Source organism: Mandrillus leucophaeus, unplaced genomic scaffold, assembly GCF_000951045.1.
Source record: "Mandrillus leucophaeus isolate KB7577 unplaced genomic scaffold, Mleu.le_1.0 Scaffold60, whole genome shotgun sequence".
NCBI classification, from domain to species: Eukaryota; Metazoa; Chordata; class Mammalia; order Primates; family Cercopithecidae; genus Mandrillus; species Mandrillus leucophaeus.
This window is the reverse complement of record NW_012106475.1, coordinates 4,062,321-4,084,838: the sequence shown is the minus strand read 5'-3', so window position 1 is coordinate 4,084,838 and position 22,518 is coordinate 4,062,321. Positions and strand designations below refer to the sequence as shown.

General features: G+C 34.6%; 2 protein-coding genes across 2 annotated transcripts in view; one reads left to right on the top strand and one right to left on the bottom strand.

Annotated features, from left to right (window-relative positions):
- GPR137C (G protein-coupled receptor 137C) overlaps window positions 1-15,360 on the top strand; it is a 109,457-nt gene extending 94,097 nt beyond the window's left edge. Inside the window, exons 6-9 of the mRNA XM_011999767.1 lie at window positions 9,836-9,985; window positions 11,199-11,324; window positions 11,500-11,618; window positions 12,595-15,360. Coding sequence (XP_011855157.1) covers window positions 9,836-9,985; window positions 11,199-11,324; window positions 11,500-11,618; window positions 12,595-12,772 — 573 coding nt within the window. The 3' untranslated portion in view covers window positions 12,773-15,360. The remainder of the gene's footprint in view (window positions 1-9,835; window positions 9,986-11,198; window positions 11,325-11,499; window positions 11,619-12,594) is intronic.
- Window positions 15,361-18,895: 3,535 nt separating this feature from the next.
- The window catches only part of ERO1L (ERO1-like (S. cerevisiae)), a 59,682-nt gene continuing 56,059 nt past the window's right edge, over window positions 18,896-22,518 (bottom strand). Inside the window, exons 13-15 of the mRNA XM_011999766.1 lie at window positions 21,998-22,084; window positions 21,777-21,910; window positions 18,896-19,242 (exon numbers count right to left, since the gene is read on the bottom strand). Coding sequence (XP_011855156.1) covers window positions 19,182-19,242; window positions 21,777-21,910; window positions 21,998-22,084 — 282 coding nt within the window. The 3' untranslated portion in view covers window positions 18,896-19,181. The remainder of the gene's footprint in view (window positions 19,243-21,776; window positions 21,911-21,997; window positions 22,085-22,518) is intronic.

Here is a 22,518-nt window from a genome sequence, read left to right as displayed (position 1 = left end):
AAGGTTAGTTGCCATGTGGAATATAAAAACCATATTGGTGAACTTTTTGTACTCTCCATTGGTCGATCTTGCATTTGAATCATTTTGTAACATCATGCATTAATCATTTGGAAAAGAATGGTCCTAGATCTTCAAAATGTTGATACATTTCATTAGACAGTATTCAAAAGCATGTGTTAATCATCAGACCATCTCATTAGAAAAGTCTTTTAGTTTTAAGAAGCTGTTAATCTTACAGTACAAGTACGTACAAGTTTCTAAAAATTACAATTTTCACTTAAAAGTTTACATTTTATCATTGGAAATAAATGCTGCCAGATGTTTTCATTGAAGTGATACACTCATTTTATTTATTTTTGAAAAAATACATGCCCAGTAGCCAAATCCAAATAAACCATTGTTTGTCTGCCAGAGTTGCCTGTCAGGTAAAAAATGGTGTTCTGTGAAAAAAAGTGGTTAGATCCACTCACAAGTCAATCACTTAAGTGCTTTTCCTCAAAATAGCTGCTGTACTTGAGTATGGAGGAGAATTACTTTAAGGGCACATCTCATCTTATCACACGAATGTTAAATACACATGTACTCTAAGGTTTATATTTAATATAAATTATATTTTCACTGCGTCACCAAAGATATTCTTCAAAGAAACTGACTTTCTTTTTTTAAGTATGAGTGCATAGTAGTGAAGAATACAGTCACTGCTCGTACCGTTCATTGCCACCATCTTGATTTATGCTAAGGCCCAATAATTTTACACACAATTGGTTTAGCACAGATAGTGAATATATCAACACAGTTGATGCAGGATAAACAATCAGAAAGGTTATTCAACGCTTTGATTATTTTGGTACCACTTGTGTTTCCTATCAGGCGTTGACATGAAAGAATATTTTCTTGGATGATTAGTTGGTGCTGACAGCATATAAATACAACAAAATAAGCCCTGCCACATCTGTACATTCATTCATTTGTAAGACAAAAATGTATTTGTAGACAAAACATTAAATTAATCTTTACATTTTCAGTTAAATACTTAAATCAGTGAATTTATGTATAATTGGAAATGGCAATGACATGGTTCTTTTATAAACTTTCCATCCAGCAGGCATTCAGCAATGTCAATTATGTAAGGCTATACTGGTTTCTCATCTATAGAGTACTTTACTGGCCAATGCAATATAATAACTTAGCCTTTATAATGCTTCAGTGAGTGGCCATTTCCATTCTAGTCTGGAAAGTTATAAAAACAATATTTGGTGTTTAAAGCATTAATGATACCTACATTTAAAATTTCAATTCCTTTTGCTTTAAACTCTGAATGATTGGTCTCAAAGTGATGCTGCAGCTTCACTTGGACCATAAAACTATTCAAAAATGTTCTGTTACAGAAGACACAATAAAGTAAATTATTAACATTTATAAAACTTACTGAAAGAGGCTTCATATTTTTTCATATTTTCGTAATATTTTTTCCTTATTTATAGTTTCATCCAGTTCATTTGATGTAGATTCCTCTCTTCATTGAGTCAGAGAACTGTCTATCACTTTCATCTTTCTCAGCATCTTAGAGGTAAACAGGGAAGTTGGATGTTGGGAAAGATTATTGTGCTAAAATATATAACACAAAATTTACCATTTTAACTACTATTAAGTGTAGTCAGTGTCAAGTATAGTTCAGTATCATTAAGTACATTCATATTGTTGTGCAGCTGTCACCACTGTTCATTTTCAGAATGTTTTTCTCAACCCATACTGAAACTCTGTATCCACTAAGCAATAATTCCCCCATTTCTAGGCTAATGATCCATTCTTAAATATGAAAATATATGTAATTTTTTTATTTTAAAGTAAAATATTATATTCTAAAATCAGTTTTATTTCTAATTAATTTTTTTTAAGTTTTTGAAGAAAATTCTTAAATATTGTAAAATAAATCTTCATGGTATACATATTGTGTTTCCATGTAGGTGCGAGCACAATTCTAAATAACCCGTGGATTAAAAAAAAAAAAAAAAGAAATAACAAGGGAAATTCTAAAATATTGCAAACTGAAAGATAATGAAATAAAATATATCAAAATTTGTGGAATGCAGTAAAAATTGTACTTGAAGGGAAAAGCACAGTTTTAAATAATATATTTGAAAATAAGGATATAAAATGAGTGACACAAGATTCTGCCTTAGAAATGGTAGTGGGAGTGTGTGGAGTAGGAAAACGTAAGCCCAAAGTAAGTAATAGAACTGAAATAGGCCAGGCATGGTGGCTTTGGGAGGCTGAGGCAGACAGACAGTTTGAACTCAGGAGTTTGAGACCAGCCTGGGCAATATGATGAAATCTCATCTCTACAAAAAACACAAAAATTAGCTGGGTGTGGTGGTGTGCACTTGTAGTCCCAGCTGCTCAGGAGGCTAAAGTGGGAGGATAGCTGGAGCCTGGGAGGCAGAGGTTGCAGTGAGTCGAGATCATACCACTGCACTCCATCCAATGCAATAGAGCCATACACTGTCTCAAAAAAACAAAAAACTGAAATAAAATAAAAATAGAAATCAATGAAATAAGAAACAAAACTTGGAGAAATTAAAGCCAAAAGTTGATTCTTGAATACATCAATCAATTTTATCTACAGGAAAAGAAAACAGTGAAAATACAAATTGCCAATGTTATGAATGAAAGAGGGAATATCACTAAACATCTTATAGACATTAAAAGACAAGAGGATATATGAACAACACTTTGCTGATAAATTTGAGAACTGAGATGAAATGGACAAATTCTTTTAAATATACAACTATAAATTGATAGAAGATGAAATTTATCTTATGTTAGATTTTGTAATCTAAGTAGACCCACATTTATTAAAGAAATTAAAGTTATTATCAAAAATTTCTCAAAACTGCAGACCCGAATGATTTCACTGGTTGATTCATCAAATATTTAAAGAAGAAACAACACCAATAGTATACAAACTCTTAGAAAATAGAGGAGGGGGCTGGACATGGTGGCTCACTCCTGTAATCCCAGCGCTTTGGGAAGCTGAGGCGGGCGGATCACAAGGTCAGAAATTCAAGACCAGTCTGACCAATATAGTGAAACCCCATCTCTACTAAAATGCAAAAATTAGCCAGGTGTGGTGGCATGCACCTGTAGTCCCATCTACTCGGGAGGCTGAGGCAGGAGAGGCTGAGGCAGGAGAATCGCTTGAACCCAGGAGGTGGAGGTTGCAGTGAGCCAAGATTGCACCACTGCACTCCAGCACTCCAGCCTGGGCGACAGAGTGAGACTCCGTTCCCCCCACCAAAAAAAGAAAAGAAAATAGGCCGGGCGCGGTGGCTCACGCCTGTAATCCCAGTAATTTGGGAGGACGAGGCGGGTGGTTCACGAGGTCAGGAGATGGAGACCATCCTGGCTAACACGGCGAAACCCCGTCTCTACTAAAAAAAGTACAAAAAATTAGCCGGGCGTGGTGGCGGCTGCATGTAGTCCCAGCTGCCCGGGAGCTGTCTCTTATACACATCTAGATGTGTATAAGAGACAGCGTTAGTTGATGCTAAAACTTGACGAAGATATAGTGGCAGCCGTCTGTATTCGCAGGTCCTACATCCATGGATTCAACCAACCTTGAACTGAAAATATTAAATAAATACAAAGTAACGATACAACAATAAAAATAATATAACTTTTTAAAAACAATACAGAATAACAACTATTTACATATCATTTTTCACAGTATTCGGTATTATAAATAATCTAGACATGATTTAAAGTATACAGTAGGATGTGCACACTATGTGTAAATACTATACCATTTTATATAAGGGACTTGAATATCTGTGGACTTTGGTGTATCCACAGGGGGTCTTGGGACCAATCCATGGATACTGAGAGATGGCTGTACATTAACACTTACAGACTAGTGTTCCTAATACTTAGAGACAAAATCTAATCAACATATAAAAAGGATAATTTATTGTGTCCAAGAGATGTCTATCCTAGGAGTGCAGCATTGGTTTAACATTTAGAATCAGTGTAATTCACTACATTAAAACAAAAGAGAAAAACCACATAATCATTTCAATAAACAATGAAAAGGCATTTGACTAAATTTAGTAACCTTCGTGATTAAAAAAAGAAAGAAAAAACTCTCAGCTAATAGAGAATAGAAGAAAAGGAAAGTACTTCAATATCATAAAAGACATCTACTAAAAATCCTAAAACTAATGTCATACTTAAATATTGAATGTTCTGCCCCTAAGATTGGCAACAAAGTAAGGATGTCAGCTCTCACCATTTTTATTCAATATTCCAATAAGGCAAGAAGAAGATACCAAAGGTAAAAAATGGAAATTAAGAAGTAAAACTGTCTCTAATTGCAGATAACAGTTATTTAAGGAGAACATCTTAAGGCATATACTAAACAACTAGAATAAATGAGTTTAGCAAGTTCTCAGAATAGATCAAAATACTACAAACACATTGTATTTTTATATATAACAGGAATAATCAATTGGAAAATAAAATTTAAATGAACACCATTTACAATAGTAGCTCAAAAAAAAGATATTTAGGAAAAAATTTTCCAAAAAGCAAGCAATATCTGTATACTGAAAACTACAAAATACTGCTAAGAAAAACCAAAGAAGACCTAAAATTAGTGAAGAGATATGCCATGTTTGTGGATTGGAAGGTGCAGTATTGTTAAGATGGCAATTCTCCCCTAATGAATCTGTAAATTGAATGCAAACCAAATCATAATTTTACCATGCTTTTTTTTAAAAAAAGGAAATTGGGCTGGATGTGGTGGCTCACACCTGTAATCCCAACACTTTGGGAGGCCTCGGTGGGAAGATTACTTTGGCCTAGGAGTTCAAGACCAGCCTTGGCAATGTAGTGAGACGCTATTTCTACAAAAAATTTAAAATTAGCAAGACATGGTAGTGTGCACCTGTAGTCCCAGCTACCTGGGGAGCTGAGGTAGGGATACCCTTGAGCCCAGGAAGTCAAGGCTGCAGTGAGCTGTGATCACACCAAAGCACTTCGGTCTAGGTGACAGAGTGAAATTCTGTCTCCAAGATAAATAAGTAAAAATTTAAAAATTGAAATTGACAAGTTGGGAAACTCACCAAGTGGTATACAGCTTTTCACATGTCAATCATACTTCAATAAAGTGGTTTAAAAAGAAGAAATTGACAAGCTGATTCCAAAATTTGTATGACAATGTAGATCTAAATATTTAAAGTAGTGCTGGCTGGGCGGCGCGGTGGCTCATGCCTGTAATCCCAGCATCATGGGAGGCCAAGGGGGGTGGATCACAAGATCAGGAGATCAAGGCCATCCTGGCCAACATGGTGAAACCCTGTCTCTACTAAAAATACAAAAATTAGCTGGTCATGGTGGCACGTGCCTGTAATCCCAGCTACTCGGGAGCCTGAGGCAGGAGAATTGCTTGAACCTGGGAGGTGGAGGTTGCGATGAGCCAAGATCACACTGCTGCACTCCAGCCTGGCGATAGAGCAAGACTCTGTCTCAAAAATATATATATATAAAAAAATAAAGTAGTGCTTTCCTATAGAATTTTCTGTGTTGATGAAAATATTCTGTAGCTGTACCGTTCAGTATGATAGCTAGCCAAATATGACTTAAAAAGTGGCTAGAGCAACAGGAACTGTTCAGGAATTTTTAGTTTAATTTAAATGTAAAAACTCTCATGTGGCTAGTGGCTATTGTGTTGAACAGTACAGAAAGTAACCCTGAAAATGAAAGGGGTTCATACTACATTATGTTGAAACTTAGTATAAAGCTACAATAATTAAGACAGTGTGCTACTGACATGAGAAAGACAGATGAGTAGAACAGAATGAGAGCTTAGAAATCAATCTACACTTAATGTGATTTATAGATTTTTGACAAAGATGGTAAAGCAATCCAACACCGCAAGAAATTTTTTAAACTAGTGGTGCTGAAGCAACTCGGTATCCATATGGAAAAAAATGAACCTCCAACTCTATTTCATACGATACACAAAAATTAATTCAAAATGGACCATAGACCTAAATGTAAATGAAACAAGTGAAAAGCTTCCAAAAGAAAACGGGGTAGTTGCAGCAGATTTCTTAGAGGGGCAATAAAAGGTAATAACCATGAAAAAATAAGTTGATAAATTAGAATTAATTAAAATTTAATCTCATCAGGCTGGGCATGGTGGCTCACGCCTGTAATCCCAGCACTTTGGGAGGCCAAGGTGGTCAGATCGCTTGAGATCAGGAGTTCAAGACCAGCCTGGCCAACATGGTGAAACCCCATCTCTATTAAAAATACAAAAATTTGCCAGGCGTGGTGGCAGGCGCCTGTAATCCCAGCTACTCAGGAGGCTGATGCAGGAGAATTACTTGAACCCGGTAGGCAGAGGCTGCAGTGGACCAAGATTGCACCACTGCACTCCAGCCTGGGTGACAGAGGGAGACTCTTGTCTCAAAAATAAAAAATAAAAATAAAAGAAGTAAAAATTCTTATCAAAGGCAAGACTGAGAAAATGCAAAGGCAGGCCACAGACTTCAAGAAAATCATATATCTGATGAGAGTTGATTGTTAGCATATAAAAAGATCTCCTACAACTTACTGATTTAAAAAGACAACCCAGTTTGGAAGTGGTCAAAAGATTTGAATAGATTCTTCACAAAGAAGATATACCAATGCCCAATAACACAATATTAGTCATCTGGGAAATGCAAATTAAAACCGAAATGAGATACCACTACACATCTTCCAGCGTGGCTGAAAAGATTGACAGTCCTGAATGAGGTCTATAATTGGACAGTTGGGTGGAAAAACTGAAACTGTCACACTTTGTTGGAAGTATAAAATTGTACATCCATTTTAGGAAAAGATTTGTCAGTTTCTTACACAGCTGAACTTATGACCACCATATGACCCAGCAATTCCACTCTTAGGTAGTTACCCAAAAGAGGTGAAAACATATCCGCAAAACTATTTGTACAAGAATATTCATAGATTCTATCTAACTGTCATGTAAACAAACTCATATAATCAGAAAGTGGAATTAATGTGATTTACTGGCTCAATTTTCCTGGGTCTGAGTTTTCCAGGATGTGGGACTTCAGGTGCTAAAACCAGAAAACCCCTAAGCAAATCAGGAAGACTTGGTCACTGTCATTATCCTCTCAGCAATAAAAACAACTAACTCCTGATAGATACATCCAAAAACAAGGATGAACCTCAAAAACATTCTGCAGAGTGAATGAAACATACAAGAGTTCATATTCTATGATGCCACTTACATGAACTTCTAGAGCAGGTAGAACTAAATTGTAAAAAACAAAGCAGGGGAGCATTTGTGTTTTGGGTTTGGTTGATGGGGAAGGGGTGTGAGGGAACTTTCCGGAATGATGATGTTCTATATTTTGGTGGAGATTTGGGTTACACAGGTGTATACATTTGTCAAACTCAATGACTAGTAAGTTAAGGTTTCTGCATATCTGCATTCTCAAAGTATCTGTAAACACTATTGAACTGCAATGTTTTGGATACTGAGGTGTTTAGGAGTTAGGTATAACTCTTTTTCACTTATCAAGTGTGGAATTTCTTTAAAAGTAGTATGTAAGTGTCAGAGACAGGGAAAGGAAAATCATTCCTTGAGAATTTCTCCTGAGTTGAATTGTTTGTTCTGACTCTATTTTAGGAAGGTTTTCTTCAACTTTTGATAACACTTTCCATGTCACTGGATCCTTATTTTTCATTTTGTAATCCTGTATTTTGCAGGGGTGAATCTTTTGTTTTCCAAATGAGTGGGTGTCTTTCGTTGTTTTATGTTTGTAATTTGACTAGAGGTTGTTTGGTTTGTTGTATTAATTACTTCCACATTGATTCTTTGCTCTTTTCTCACAATCTTTTTTTAAAAGCTTCCATCGTATTTACAGATTTAAACAGAGTTTCTCTGTATTATAGCCTGTTTCTGACATTTGTCTTATTTCCCAAAGCAGTGTATATAAACTTTTGCAGTTATTTTTGAGGATGGTAATTCTTACAGCATTCTGTTTTCTGGTTCTTGTTTCCTTACTTTTCTTTAATAATACATTACTTCTAAAATTGGATCTGGAGTGGTTTTAGATTAACTTTTTTATTAACAATTTTTTTTTGGATTCACAAAAATAAAATAGCATATTGTAGAAAATTTTAGCCTAATTTTTAAGTTTTGCCAGTTTTATTTTCACACATACTTTTTGTGATGGTAGTGTGTTAGCTCAGAGAAGGTACTCTGTTACTATCCCAACATCTTTCAGGGTATCTTTTATGGTTTTGTTCTTTCTTTTCATATACCTCTAAAATGAGTTGTTCTGAGAAAGTCAGTTATAATAATAGTTCTCAACCCCACAAGAGCCCTGCAAGACCCAGTGCAGTTCTAATGAAAACATTTTTAATTACCTGTTTCTATCCTGAAATTAATGGCTTTTTAACCTACCTACACACATAAAATTCAGTGTAATTGCCTTAATTGTAACATAATGAGGAAATAAAAGGAGAGTAATTAATAAATATTTTGATACATTACTTTTGGAGCATGATGTAATAGATGTTTGTATTTAGACACAGAAACCATGAATGGGGCAGCTATAAATGCAAACTGTTACGGTGTGTTGCATTGGTCACTTGTATACCACAAGCAATATTGCTGTCAATGTCATGATTTTCTGAAATATTTGAACAACTGATAAACTTCTGAAGAAAACAAAGTACAAATTTCCTTCAATTTACACATTCTATGTGTTTCTGGAAATTTGGGCATCTATTTAAACTATGCAAACATGTACTTCGTTTATATTCAAAACAGAATTAGGTTCTGACTCAGATCATTATAAAGAGGTGTTTCATCTTCATGAATGTCCGGGAGGACATTAGAAAGTTATCAAGGCCAGAGCACAGTTATCTTAGGTGGAGGATTCTCCTGTGACTTGCAAGTCATCTAGCGTCCCTGGACCTTGTGCACTAAGTGCCATAATTGCCCCTTCTTAATCATTGTGACAACCAAACACAAACTTCCAAAACACAATATTGGGTGTTTCTGTGCAATGGAACTCTTTGGCAAGGATGTCACAGTAATTTTTTTAATGCATAAAATAAAATACACAGGATTGCAAAGAAAATGGATTTATGGAAATACAGACCCCAGGTTAAGAATCTCTGCAAGAGGTGACTACCACACCCTTCTCCAATATACACACTCCAGTTGAGAACCACTAAGTTGGAAGAGCTTTTTATGTTGAGGGAAATGCTGAAAGCCATAGTCTTAAAATTTTAAGGATTTGAAAGTACATATGGGTGCCCAGAACATTTGCCATCAACACTGTCATCAATAGGGGACTAACAACCACTCTCTAATAGAATCTAAAAGAATGAAAGCAAATAGCATAGGAACTCTATTTCTATTCTAATTTTGTATCCGAAATTAAGTGTATCAAATGGACTAATGCTTCTGTTTTCCATTCTTTTCTCATGACGACTAAACTACCTCTTTGATTAACATCAATTAAAGTTCAGATCTTTTGCCAACTTGTTTATTCACATATTAAAAGACAACCTTGGCAGAACAAAATCTTTCTCCAGCTGCTATTTGGCAAGTTGGCAAAAAACGTCCACATATTAAACACAAGCAGTTCTAGGAATAGAAATTGAAAAGCAAAATAATCAAGAGTTTATTTCAACAGGTGCTCACTTAATGCTTTCTAGGAGTACATTGCAAGAGGTGACCATATTGTATGTACATGAATAGCTTGTCATGACAAATGTGTAGAATACTAAAGATGATTTTTATTTGTTTTAGGGTATGTCTCTGTGCCAGACTGTCGTCGTGGGCTCTGTAGTCATTCTTCTGTACTCTTCCAGAGCTTGTTATAATTTGGTGGTGGTCACCATATCTCAGGATACATTAGAAAGTCCATTTAATTATGGCTGGGATAATCTTTCAGATAAGGTAAATACCTACCACATATTCCCAGTCTAACAATGTGATAATTAACTTACCCTCATCTAGGAGAATACTATAGTGTTTGACTTACAAACACATTTATGGAATCTCTGTTTACTGTCAGTAATCATACTTAAAGCTTTGTGTTTAAAAATCGTTATATATGTGTGACATTTGAAATCGTTCTTCACAGAGAACTTCTACCAAAGGAGTATTTTCTCTCTCCTTTTTGGTAAATAATAATAGTGCCACAAGCCTCTTGGTCGTATGCTAATTTTACTTATTTTTGTTAATGATGGTATTTAAATATTTCTAGATAAATGAATTGGCTATTATGAGCCAATTTTCCTCCTCTTTATTAGGAGGAAAGTAACTCTCCCCTACCCAAGAATTACATATACTCTTACTATTTGGTTCAGGTTTAGATGTTTAAATAATGGCTTTCATAAAAATCTGGCTTTGTCAGCCTTGATAATGGGAGAGCATTCGTAGTTCCTTGGGTGTCCAGGTATTTGCTATCATAATTCCCAGTACTCTCTGCATATTTAACTTTCTGGCATTCCCATATGCTTCCTAAATGTACATTTTGACATAGCTATGTGTCATATCTTAATAGTAATTTAGCTTTGTACTGAATTTTAGGGACCTTGGAATACTGTTTTTCATTTACCTTTCTAAAGTGAAGGAATTTTCACATGTGGTTCCCTGTGGCAGATTCTCTTCACTCTTTTTTCCATTTCCCTCTCCCAACATCTGATAGAACAGAAACAAATTTAATATGTAGATTAGGTCCAAAAGCATATTTTAAGTAGAGCTGAGCTGAGTGACTTAACATGTTACATTTTTCTACAGGTGTAATTCAGGGTAAGTGCTGTTATTTTGCCTATGGAGCAGCTGGAACAGTAATGTCTTTAAAAGTCACTCTCTTCAGATTATGGGGCCTAAATATGAGATCACTCCTTATTATCCATATATTAAAATGGTCATAAACTGATACATTTTTAAAATTAACTGCTTTTTATTCTAACTTCAAAGCATTTTATGTCCTTTAAAGGATAAGTGTCATTACATGAGAAACCACAAAATATAGAAAGTTTTAAAGTTTATGTGCCTGTAGTTAATATATTTTATCTTACCTGATTTGAAACAAGTTAACTGTGGAGGTGATTGCTTATACATTAAACAGATGTAAAAATTCTCTGCCATACTCTGTTTACAGGCTCATGTAGAAGACATAAGTGGAGAAGAGTATATAGTATTTGGAATGGTCCTCTTTTTGTGGGAACACGTGCCAGCATGGTCGGTGGTACTGTTTTTCCGGGCACAGAGATTAAACCAGAATTTGGTATGATATCATAATATTCTCCAATGCTTGTTCTCTTATTTTTAAAAATTATGGAACATTTGTATTGATTTTCTATTTTTGGCAAAGGTTAAAACTAAAAATTATTGTAGTTTCTAGCCTCCTTTCTTAGTGGAAAAGTAAAACCTTCATATGCTATCTAATACTTTGTTCACAGGCACCTGCTGGCATGATAAATAGTCACAGTTACAGTTCCAGAGCTTACTTTTTCGACAATCCAAGACGATATGATAGTGATGATGACCTGCCAAGACTGGGAAGTTCAAGAGAAGGAAGGTAGATGTAACAAAGCCACTTAGCCTGAATTACTATTGAAATTGATTGAAAAAAAAAATCTAAGCTTTAACCAAAATATGAAAAAAGGTGATTTGGTAGTAATATGTCAATAAATAAGATCGGCAATACTGGAGTTTAAAGCAGATGTTAAACCCAGGGTGGGACCTGCATTATCAGGAACTACCATCTGACTAAAGCGTATATGCCTTTGGGCTTAAATGGTACCATTTCATTTCAGGATCACTTGCTGGTTCAGAGCTGTTTGTGGGAGGGGGATGCACAAGGAAGAAATGCCATTATAGTGATTATGTATCTGTTTCTATATCTCTAGTGCTGGTCAAAATTCAGAGAAACCCTAGATAAAACTCTGGGGAAGCTTAACTGCCATAGGAAATCTTCCCATGCCCTCCTTGTTTCAAAACCATTTCAAGTCCTTAACTAGTACACTATTAGCTGTGATTTGGGCAAGGAGAAAAGCTTAATGGCTGAAGCCATCAAGCATAATGGCTTCAGCTTGATATGACATTTTCTGTAATCCTAACTTCATCAGGACAAGTTACATAATCTGTTTTTTGAAACTGTTTTTCATCTGTAAGATAGGGATAATAGAACCTATCTCAGAGGTTTGTTGTGAGGGTTAAATGTATATGTGCGTCTGCATACATACATACATACACAGATGTCTTAGAATAGAACCTAGTACAAAAGGACTACATTGTTATCAGCTGATGATCAAGTTCTACCAGTTCCGAGTGGCATTTATTCATTCTTTTGTAACATAATGCGATATAGAATCCAGGATATTAGATAAAAGTCAATAAATTTGTGGAAAGGCATTATGTTATTTGACAAAGAACATATTTCAATATATTTGATTGCTTTTATTACAAAATTCATTGAAAATGCTAAAAATTCAAATGTGACTTCTTATATCCTGATCATAGTCCTATGGCTTCTTTGCCTTTCTTTGTTGCAGTTTACCAAATTCGCAAAGTTTGGGCTGGTATGGCACCATGACTGGGTGTGGCAGCAGCAGTTACACAGTCACTCCCCACCTGAACGGACCTATGACAGATACTGCTCCTTTGCTCTTTACTTGTAGTAATTTAGATTTGAACAATCATCATAGCTTATATGTGACACCACAAAACTGACAGCATCACCAAGTCATGATTCTTGAGTTGTTTTTCATAAATGTGTATATTCGATGTGTTTAAATTCCATCTACATAAACATTCCATTATCTGTTGCAACTGAAAACAAAATCTGGAAGTGTGGCTGTGTTTGGTAAAGAACACAGCTATTATTTTTGACCTTTTCATAGTAAAATGAAGTAAAATGGAAAGTTTGGAGTAGGAGAAAAGAGAGATTAGATCTTAAGGCACTTGATGGCCTCCAAAAATCCTGACTTTGGAACATCAAATGCATGTGTGCACTTTTATCTTTGTTCTGAAAGAGTCACTGCAGTCCCCAAAGTCATATGCCAATGTTCACACTGGAATACTATATTGTACACCGAACTGGAAGGCAATTTTCCTATGAAAATCAAAGCCTGTATATTCATTGGTATGCTCTATATGGAAATCTTAATAAAAATTTTATAGTGTGAACAGTGCGGAGTTAAGGCATAAAAATGTTTCACTCTTTATAAAAATCTACTGAAAATGTGTAATCATTGAAGACAGTTCTTTTAAGCATGATTTTAAAATAGCGACTGAAATTCAATCATTTTAAACAAATGATAGTAGTAATCCATTAGTTATGGCCAGCAGTGTTCTTTGGAGGCCACAATAATTTCAAGAGGAAAATATACCAGTGAAAATGGTGTGGCTATTTTGAGTAGAATTGGTCAGTTGATTATTTTGTATAATTGAGATATATGTGGTAGTTTAAGCATGATTCTTCAAGAAAGCAATAGTGACTTTTGCATAGGGAGATTCTGGTAGAAACTTCTTGGGACTAAACAAGTTTAGAGATGCATTTAAGAATTATTCACAAAATGTATAATTCTAAATTAAAACAAATATATTTTCAAAAGCATTTGATTTCTCTGAAGCATGATATAGCAGTGAATCAGGATTGTCCTCAGGTAAATGAAATCATGATACATTATTGCAGTGAACTCAAGTGCAATACTTTGTGAGACATATAATTCCTCCTATGATTTTCACATTTGTATATCTTGTATATGGGAAAAGCCAAATTAAATTGAATTCAAATTAATTCCAGCATTAGACTAAATGAGCAAATTTAAGTAAATGTACAAACTAGGTAAGTATAAAACCACAGGTTAACAATATTGGAGTACTTTTAGAATTACATTAAAACTGTCTTAAATGTCCTATCCCAAATCTTAAAAAAAAAGAAAATGGTAGGCTAAGATAGTACAGAATTTTAAAATGCACTTTGTACCAGTGTCTATATGGAAAGAAGTAGATGCTGAATACCTCAAGATGCCAAGGGAACAAGCAACATTGGGAAGTTGTCACAACATGCTCAAAGACTAACTACAATTGTCTGCTATCTATTTCTTCAGAACTGAAACTAATACGAGTATCCTTTTCTGTTTTATACTTTGATTAGAATGTTATTTCCTCTCTTACTTAAAATGTATTTCAACTTTTTAACAACTGATACAATAACTTCACAAAAGTAAAACACTAGGTTGAAACCCTAACGAAAAACTGAAATTGTTAATGCTTTCCATCTTTTGGGAGGCAAGTACAGAGACAAATAAATTTCTTCTTTTTATGATACAAAATGACTTTGTATTCAATCAGAAGCATATACTTACTTACATTATTTTGGGTTTGTTTGTAAGTTCTCTCATTGTAACCAAGTTATTTAAAATTGTATAATATAAAAAGTTAACCGTGGTATTGACAAAAGCATATTTTTATTACAACTTCAGTTGTTAGATTTCTTCTCAGAATGCCAACTGTTTATTTTGCTAATAATGTTAGGTATCTAACATTAGATAGAGCTGTCTGAAAAGGTACATTGTCTTCGTTAATCCTTGGGGTTCAAGGTGATGAAGTTTTTCTGGTAAGGTTCCCCTTGATAATGTTCCTATTTAACCAAACTAAAAAAGATTACTTTTTTAAAATTTCTCAGAAAAGATAACTTGGTTCTTTCTGCTGCATTAGTTGATTGTTCCAAATTTGAGATTTGTAAGTTTATTCTTATCACTGACTAGGGTACCCAAATTCTTGCAGTTGTCTCCTTATACACATCTAACACATCACCAAAGACAAATAAAGATACACTCTGGCCCAATCTTTGCTTAAAAATTCCAAAGCACTAGGAGCACTTTAAGTTTGGTCTCGAAAGTTGTTTATAAAATCAAAGGGCTACCGATTCCCTGTTCATCCTGCACTGAAGCACATGATGACAGTATCAAACCTTCATTTTTGTTCATTAAAAAGTGAATTTCATTACTTACGTGTGTAATTCTATAGTGATTAGCAGTATTTGTTTTCATCATTTCACTTGGGTGGCCATTAATTTTGAAACTTTTACCACTCATTGTAGTTGGTTATAGTTTTATGGAAAATAATTTATAGCTAAAGTGGCTTTTTTATGCATAGCTGCCTTTTTTATTGTTTAACAGTGTTTCTCAGCTATATAATCAGTTTCAAACTGGTTGTAAAAGTATAGCTGTGGCCAATGAATGTATTTATTTGTTGTTTCACTAAATTGTAACAAAACACTACTATTGAAAATAAAAGTGTTTGTGCTTTTATTTAGAGGTCTGGTTTTCTTCATCTCTTATAATGGACTAAGTTTCTATCATATAAGGATAAAAACATAGTGCTACCACAAAAAAAAAAAAAGAAAAAAATCAGGAGTTACAAATGATAGTTTGCCTTTAGTGATCGCATAATTTGTCGTATCACTTAATATACACCAGTTTGACATGAAGTGCCATGCAGTTTAAAATGCCAATACATTATTAGATAGTACATTTTTATTCAAACATTAAGCTAAGAAAAATTGTTGTATGAAATAATTTGTAACACCTCTCCCCGTCCCTTTAGAATCTTAAACAGGAATCCATTTATCTACCTTATAATCCTAGGAAGGTATTCTTTGATTATTCAAGAAATTCTTCAATGATGCTTAACACAATTTGCTCATGAAAGAAGTTCCTTTTCTTCCCAGAATAGACCCTTTTCATGACCCACCAAAAACCATACCAAATCTTGAATACAATTTCAGCTTTATTGACCCCCTGAAGTCTACAAATCCTTGGGACTCTACTGACCCTTGCTGTAAAGTGAAGGGAGTGAAACTATTTGGAATAAAGGTAGGACCTCTAATATAATAAAGATGTCACTTTAAAATCAATTTATTCAACAAACATTTATTAAACGTTCATATGCCAAAAACTATGCTATGGAGATGCAAAAAATAAAAAGGTTCCTTTTCCTGCCCTTAAGGAGCTCACATTCTAGTGAAGAAGACTTTTGAAAATTAAAACAATACAGTACAATTTAAGTGACATACAATAGAGGTAGGTTGTAATTACAGTGGTGACACAGAAGTAGAAGTTAGATGACTCTCCTTGAGTGGAGCAAGGGAGATTTTACAGAGGAAATGCTTATGTCAGGCCTGCAAGATGCATAGGAATTTTCCAAGTTGGGGAAGGATGACCAGCGCACTTGATGCAAAGAGTACAGCATTTACCAAGGCGGGAAACCTGGCCATACAGGGCTTTTGAAGAACTGTTAAGTCTGTTTCACCAGAACATTCGGTGGAGGAAACACATTACACATCAGAAGACCTTATACACCAACCAGAGGGGTCTGGCTTTCTCCTGAAAGTTCCTGAAGTCATGGAAGGGTATTAGGGAGTAATGCTGTCAGAGTGCTTCTAGAAAGCCTACTCTGGTAACATTGAGCAACAAATAGGAGACCAGCTAGGTGTAGGAGGCAGGTTAGTACTGTAGGTATTAATAATATCAATGAAGATGAAAGAGTGATGTATCAGAGAGGTGGAGATAAAATCAGTAAAACTTAAACACTAAATGATAGGGGAAGGTGGAGAAGAGGAATGAGCCTAGAAAACATAGAATATAATGGTTCTAAAATTAACCAAAGTAAGGAACACAGGCATTAGAGTAGGTTTTGCAGACAATGAATGTTTTAAGACACACACAGGTGTGTGTGGGACAACCAAGTAAAGTGCAGCAGGCAGATGGATTGAGGAGTTTGGCTAAAGATAAGGATTTAGGAATTGCTGAACTGAAATGACCCAAGCGTGAGAAGTGGTGTTATGATTAAGAGGAAAAAAAAATGGAGGCCTGAGGAATAACATTAAAGGAATAAATGAAGAAGCTAAAAAGGGGGGGTTCAGGAGTGAGCAAAATGTAAGAAATCAAGGGAATAAATCTTTCAAGTACAGGTTGTCAAAAATGTCAAATAAGTAATAGCTTGTGAATTAAACTGTGGATTTAGAATTGATTTTAGACTTCACAGGAAGGGACTGTTAACTATACAGCCAAACGGCAGATTTCAGTTGCGGAGCCAGTGGAAGGTGACAAAGTAGAGGTAAGAATATCCCTTCAAAAGGATTGGCTGTTAAAAAAAAAAAAAAAAAGGAAAGGAAGCATAAGATGAGAGAGAGGGATACACAAAAAATGGCCATTTGAACCCACACTGTATTTTATGTAGAGTGATCACTTCATAGTCTTTTGAGTCTCCAAGAGGATTGACTTATTTAGTGGGTTAATGTCTTTCTTTTCCTGCCTTAGAGAAAATGAAGTGGCAGAGGAAAATAGGTCACATTATTAAACTTAGTTCTGCGATTATTCATTTAAAATATACTGAATACATATGCATACATTCATCCAACAAATATTTATTGGATACCAAGTATGTGCTTGGCACTGTAGCAGGCCTTAGGGACACAGAAGAAAAAGTGTACAGCAGTGTCAACTGACATTTCTTAACCACTATATAAATAAACCCCACTCTACTAATAATGGGACATTTCAACATGTTATACCTGATAAGACATATGTAAAGAGGGCACATGATTTTGAGGTATATAGCTTTTTCTCTACAATTACCATGTGATATAAATTCCTAAACCCCTTCAAATAGCTTTATAAATGAAGAGCTTCCATTAATGAAAACCTCCCAAAATTACAGTTCAGTTTTAGGGAGACAAAGGAACTTCATGTATAAAAAACAAAACTTAAACTGGGTATGGTGCAGACACCTGTATTCCCAGCTACTCGGGAGGCTGAGGTGGGAAGATCACTTCTGCCCAGGAGGTCAAGTTCCAGCCTGGGCAACACAGCAAAACCTTGTCTCTAAAAAAAAATTTTAATAAAATAAATAGCCTACCCTATTACTATACACATCAAGCGTAAAACGGGCAACAAAACTCAAAAAGAACTTTAGACTGGAACTTGAAATTATTATTTATTCTAAGGCTTATAGTGGTATAGTTCCAGAATTGTGGGAGGTTTTTTTTTTTTTTTCTGAGAAAATCATTTTTAGAAATTATTCAGTATTACACACTGAAGTATTTAGGGTTAAAGGGGCATGATGCCTGTAACTGACTTTCAAATGATTGAGGAAAAATTGTGTGTGTGTGCATGTGTATGTGCATGTGAGTGTGTGTGCGCACGTGTGTGTACAAAGAAAGCATGAAAGATAAAGTACATATGAACAATTAGTGAATCTGGGTAAAAGAGCTCTTTGTACTATTTTTGAAACTTTTCTGTAAATTGGAAATTATATAAAAATAAAAAGTGTTCCCCAAATTTTATTTAGTATTAGGGAAAGTATTATGAGAATAAATATATAATCTATTCAACTTTTCACAATGTTTAGAAATCTCCTGTGCCTTTGAGTTGTTATTGTACATTTCTACACACAAAAATAACCCAATCAAAATAGCAATATCATTCTAAAAGTGATTTGTTTCATACCAATGTATTTTAGGATTGCCAGATAAAATACAAGACTCCTAGTTAAATTTGAATTTCAAACAAATAATTTTTTAGTATAAGTATTTTCCAAATATTCCATGTAACATATTAAAAAACTAATTGTTGTTTATCTGAAATTCAAATCTAACTAGACAATCTTTATTTTTATTTGCTAAATCCAGCAACCCTAAATGTATTGAAAAATTCTACATTGCTAATTACGGGTCATTCATGAGGCCTCCTTAGCATTTTCCTATTAAATGCTTGCCACATTTACCATAGTTTTATTTATATTACATCTTATTACACAAAATGCTAGTTTCAGACACTTAGAACATTCACTTTTATCATATATGAATTTGATAATCCTCCTTTTATTCAATATTAAACTTTAAAATTTGTACCACATTATTAAAGTATTACTTTTCCTCACAGTAGTATTATACATAGACTTAACACAATTTTTTAAAATGTGTTTACTTAAAACAATATAATTCTCCTTTACAAAAGCAACTTTATATAAAATGTTTGGCTTAAGACTGTCATTGCTATTATGCCTTTGAATGAAATTCCACTCTTTGGCCTCCACTGTCCAGAAACAGGCACATATCAGCTTGTTTTCTTTAATGAATACTTTGTAACAAGTTCCTGAAGTTTTCTAATTCTTTCACACTTGTAGAAATTCTGTAACCAAAAAATATTTCACTCAGAAACCATCTTAGATAAATTTTATCTGTAAAAGTTACTCACTTTGCATTTTAAAACAACATTTTTAAAGTAACTTATTTCAATAAATTTCAGGTGCATAAAACATTTAATATATTTTAATATATTTTAGTTCTTAATTTGACATGGTAAAACTAAGGTATTAATGTCCAGAAATTAGTTATTTTAAAAGTATTTAAATATGCATGCCAGATTCAGTGATTCACTCCTGTAAACCCAGTATTTTTTGAGGCCAAGATGGGAGAACTGCTTGAGGCCAGGAATTTGAGACCAGCCTGGGCAACACAGGGAGACCCGGTCTCTACAAAAACAATTTAAAAATCAGCCAGTCATGGCTGTGTGTACCTGTAGTCGTAGCTACTTGGAAACCTGAAGTAGAACTGCTTGAGCCCAGGAGTTCAAGGTTACAGTGAGCTATGATCATTCCACTGCACTCCAGCCTGGGCAACATAGCCAGATCCTATCTCTAAAAAACCAAATTCTTTTAAATAAATAAAATAGCCAGGTGCAGTAGCTCATGCCTGTAATCCCAGTGCTTTGGAAGGCCAAGGCGAGCGGACCACTTGAGTCCAGGAGTTTGAGACCAGCAAGGGCAATATGGCAAAACCCTCTCTCTACAAAAAATAAGAAAATTAGCCCAGCATGGTGGTGTGTGCCTGTATCCCAGCTACTCAGGTGACTAAGGTGGGAGCATCTATTGAGCCTGGGAGGCGGAGGTTTCAGTGAGCTGAGATCACATCAGTCAATCAATCAAATACCTAAGTATGAGATACATAAGTATTTAAATACTTCTGTATTTTAAGCATTCATAAGTATACTCCCTTTATATTAAAGCATATAGTATTTGGTATAAAATATGTATGTATACAAATATTATAATATTTAGGTATAAGTATTCATAAAAGTATTCATATGCTTAATATTAAAGAATATAAGTATAAAGTATATAAACACAGAACTATAACTGTTTTTAAATGCATAAGTATATGAATACTTAAAATACACCATATTTAGTAAATGTAGAAAGAATCAATGCTATTGGCCTATAAAGAGTAAGAATATTAAATGTATGACTACATTGTTTTCAGTAATTTTTGTAAAGTAAATTTTGTTCATTTTGAGTGCAGTTAGCTCTGCTCTCTATCATGAAAAAAATAGTAGAATAATTAATGAAATATTAACTATCAAACCCCTGGGTGCGAGAGACACAATTTTGAAGGTCAATTATTTCAAGCCCAAAATTATAATATTTTTTAAATGAGGAAATGTAGTCCTTTAAAAAATATTAATTTTTATAAATCTCAGCATTTCTTGCATGATAGGCCAGAAAGAATGCATCTGTAAATATTTTAATATAAGTTCCTTATTTCATGCTTTTCTTTAATCATTTTGATGGGAAATAATTGTTTTAAAAAGAATCATTAACCTTTTTATATAATGGTGAATTCACAAAGAGATTTACATGTACACCTATGTTAAACATGATTTTTCTAGCACCACAAAAAAAATTGGATAGCAAAAAAAAGTGCTTTTAAACAATTTTTAATATACAAATTCAATAAGATGAATATTCAAATTCAATCAGTAATTATAATTATGATTTTATATTTACATGTATGCACATTTTTTTCTTTCTTTTTTTTTTTTTTTTTGAGATAGTGTCTTGCTCTTCTGTTGCCCTGGCTGGAGTGCAGTGGTATGATCTTGGCTCACTGCAACCTGTGCCTCCCAGGTTCTAGCGATTCTTCTGCCTCAGCCTCCCGAGCAGCTGGGACCACAGGCATGCTCCACTACGCCTGGCTAATTTTTTGTATTTTTAGTAGAGTTGGCCAGGCTGGTCTCGAACTCCTGGCCTGAAGTGATCCACCCACCTCGGCTTCCCAAAGTGCTAGGATTACAGGCATGAGCCACCGTGCCGCGCCCTAATTATGATTACAAAAGTCAAGAGATGAAAATAAAGACCATCATGTACCAATTGTATATGTCTACATACTTGAGGTATTTCATAATATCCCATAATTCTGTAATGAAATAATTTCTTCAAAAAAAAAAATTCCTGGCTGGGCACAGTGGCTCACACCTGTAATCCAGCACTTTCAGAGGTGGAGCCAGGCAGATCACCGGAGGTCAGGAGTTCAAGACCAGCCTGGCCAACATGGTGAAACCCTGTTTCTACTAAAACTACACACACACACACACACACACACACACACACACACACAAATTAGTCAGGTGTGGTGTCATGCCCCTGTAGTCCCAGCTACTTGGGAGGCTGAGTTGGGAGAATCACTTGAACCCAGAAGGCAGAGGTTGCAGTGAGCCGAGATCACACTACTGCACTCCAGCCTGGGCTACAGACCAAGACTCCATCTCAAAACTAAATAAATAAATAAAATAAAAAGGATATTCCTTACCCAGTTTTTTCTGAGAGCATATATGTTGCTTTAGACTTACTTGGCTACCAGAAGCAATTTCAGTACATTCAAACTAACCTTCCAAATGCGTTGAATAATGATACTATTTCTTGTCTGGTTAGATGGAATTCATAACTAGGTCCACTTTCTGGCATATTTGCTATCAGTTTCTCAGAAAACAAGATCTTCAGAGCAGTGCCCAAACCCTGAGTCTATAACAGAAATAAGAAAAAAATAAAAATTAGAAAATTATTCATGCAAAGGGTAAATGAGAAATAGGAATGACTAGATTTGCTTACCTGAAGCTTTCCCCACAGACGACATTTAAAACAACCAACACAATCCATGATTCTTGAAATATTTCTAAAATGCAGTCGAAAGTCCTCCTGAAAACAATTTAACAAAATTTTATTAAGATGTACTATACAGTCAATTACTGAGTATTTTCAGAGCACGTTCTATGTGCCTAACACTGTGCAAGGTACTATGGGGTACCAAAAATGAGAAGAGCACTAATATTCATTGATTTTACATACCAGATCCTTACATATACAATCTCATTTAATCTTCACCATGAATCCAAAGGTAGATATTATTATAATCTACACCTAATGTAAAAAACAAGATTCAGAGTGTTTAGGTAACTTGCCTAAATTCCCACACTAGTAAACAAAAAAACTTAGAACCCAGGCCTGCCTGACTCCAAAGCTAAACTATCTGCAAAAATACACAAAATAACTTTGTCAAGGTGTCCATTGTAGATGATTAACTACATGTCAATAGGTGGAGAAAGGAGGGTGAGGCAGGGTTAGAGACCATC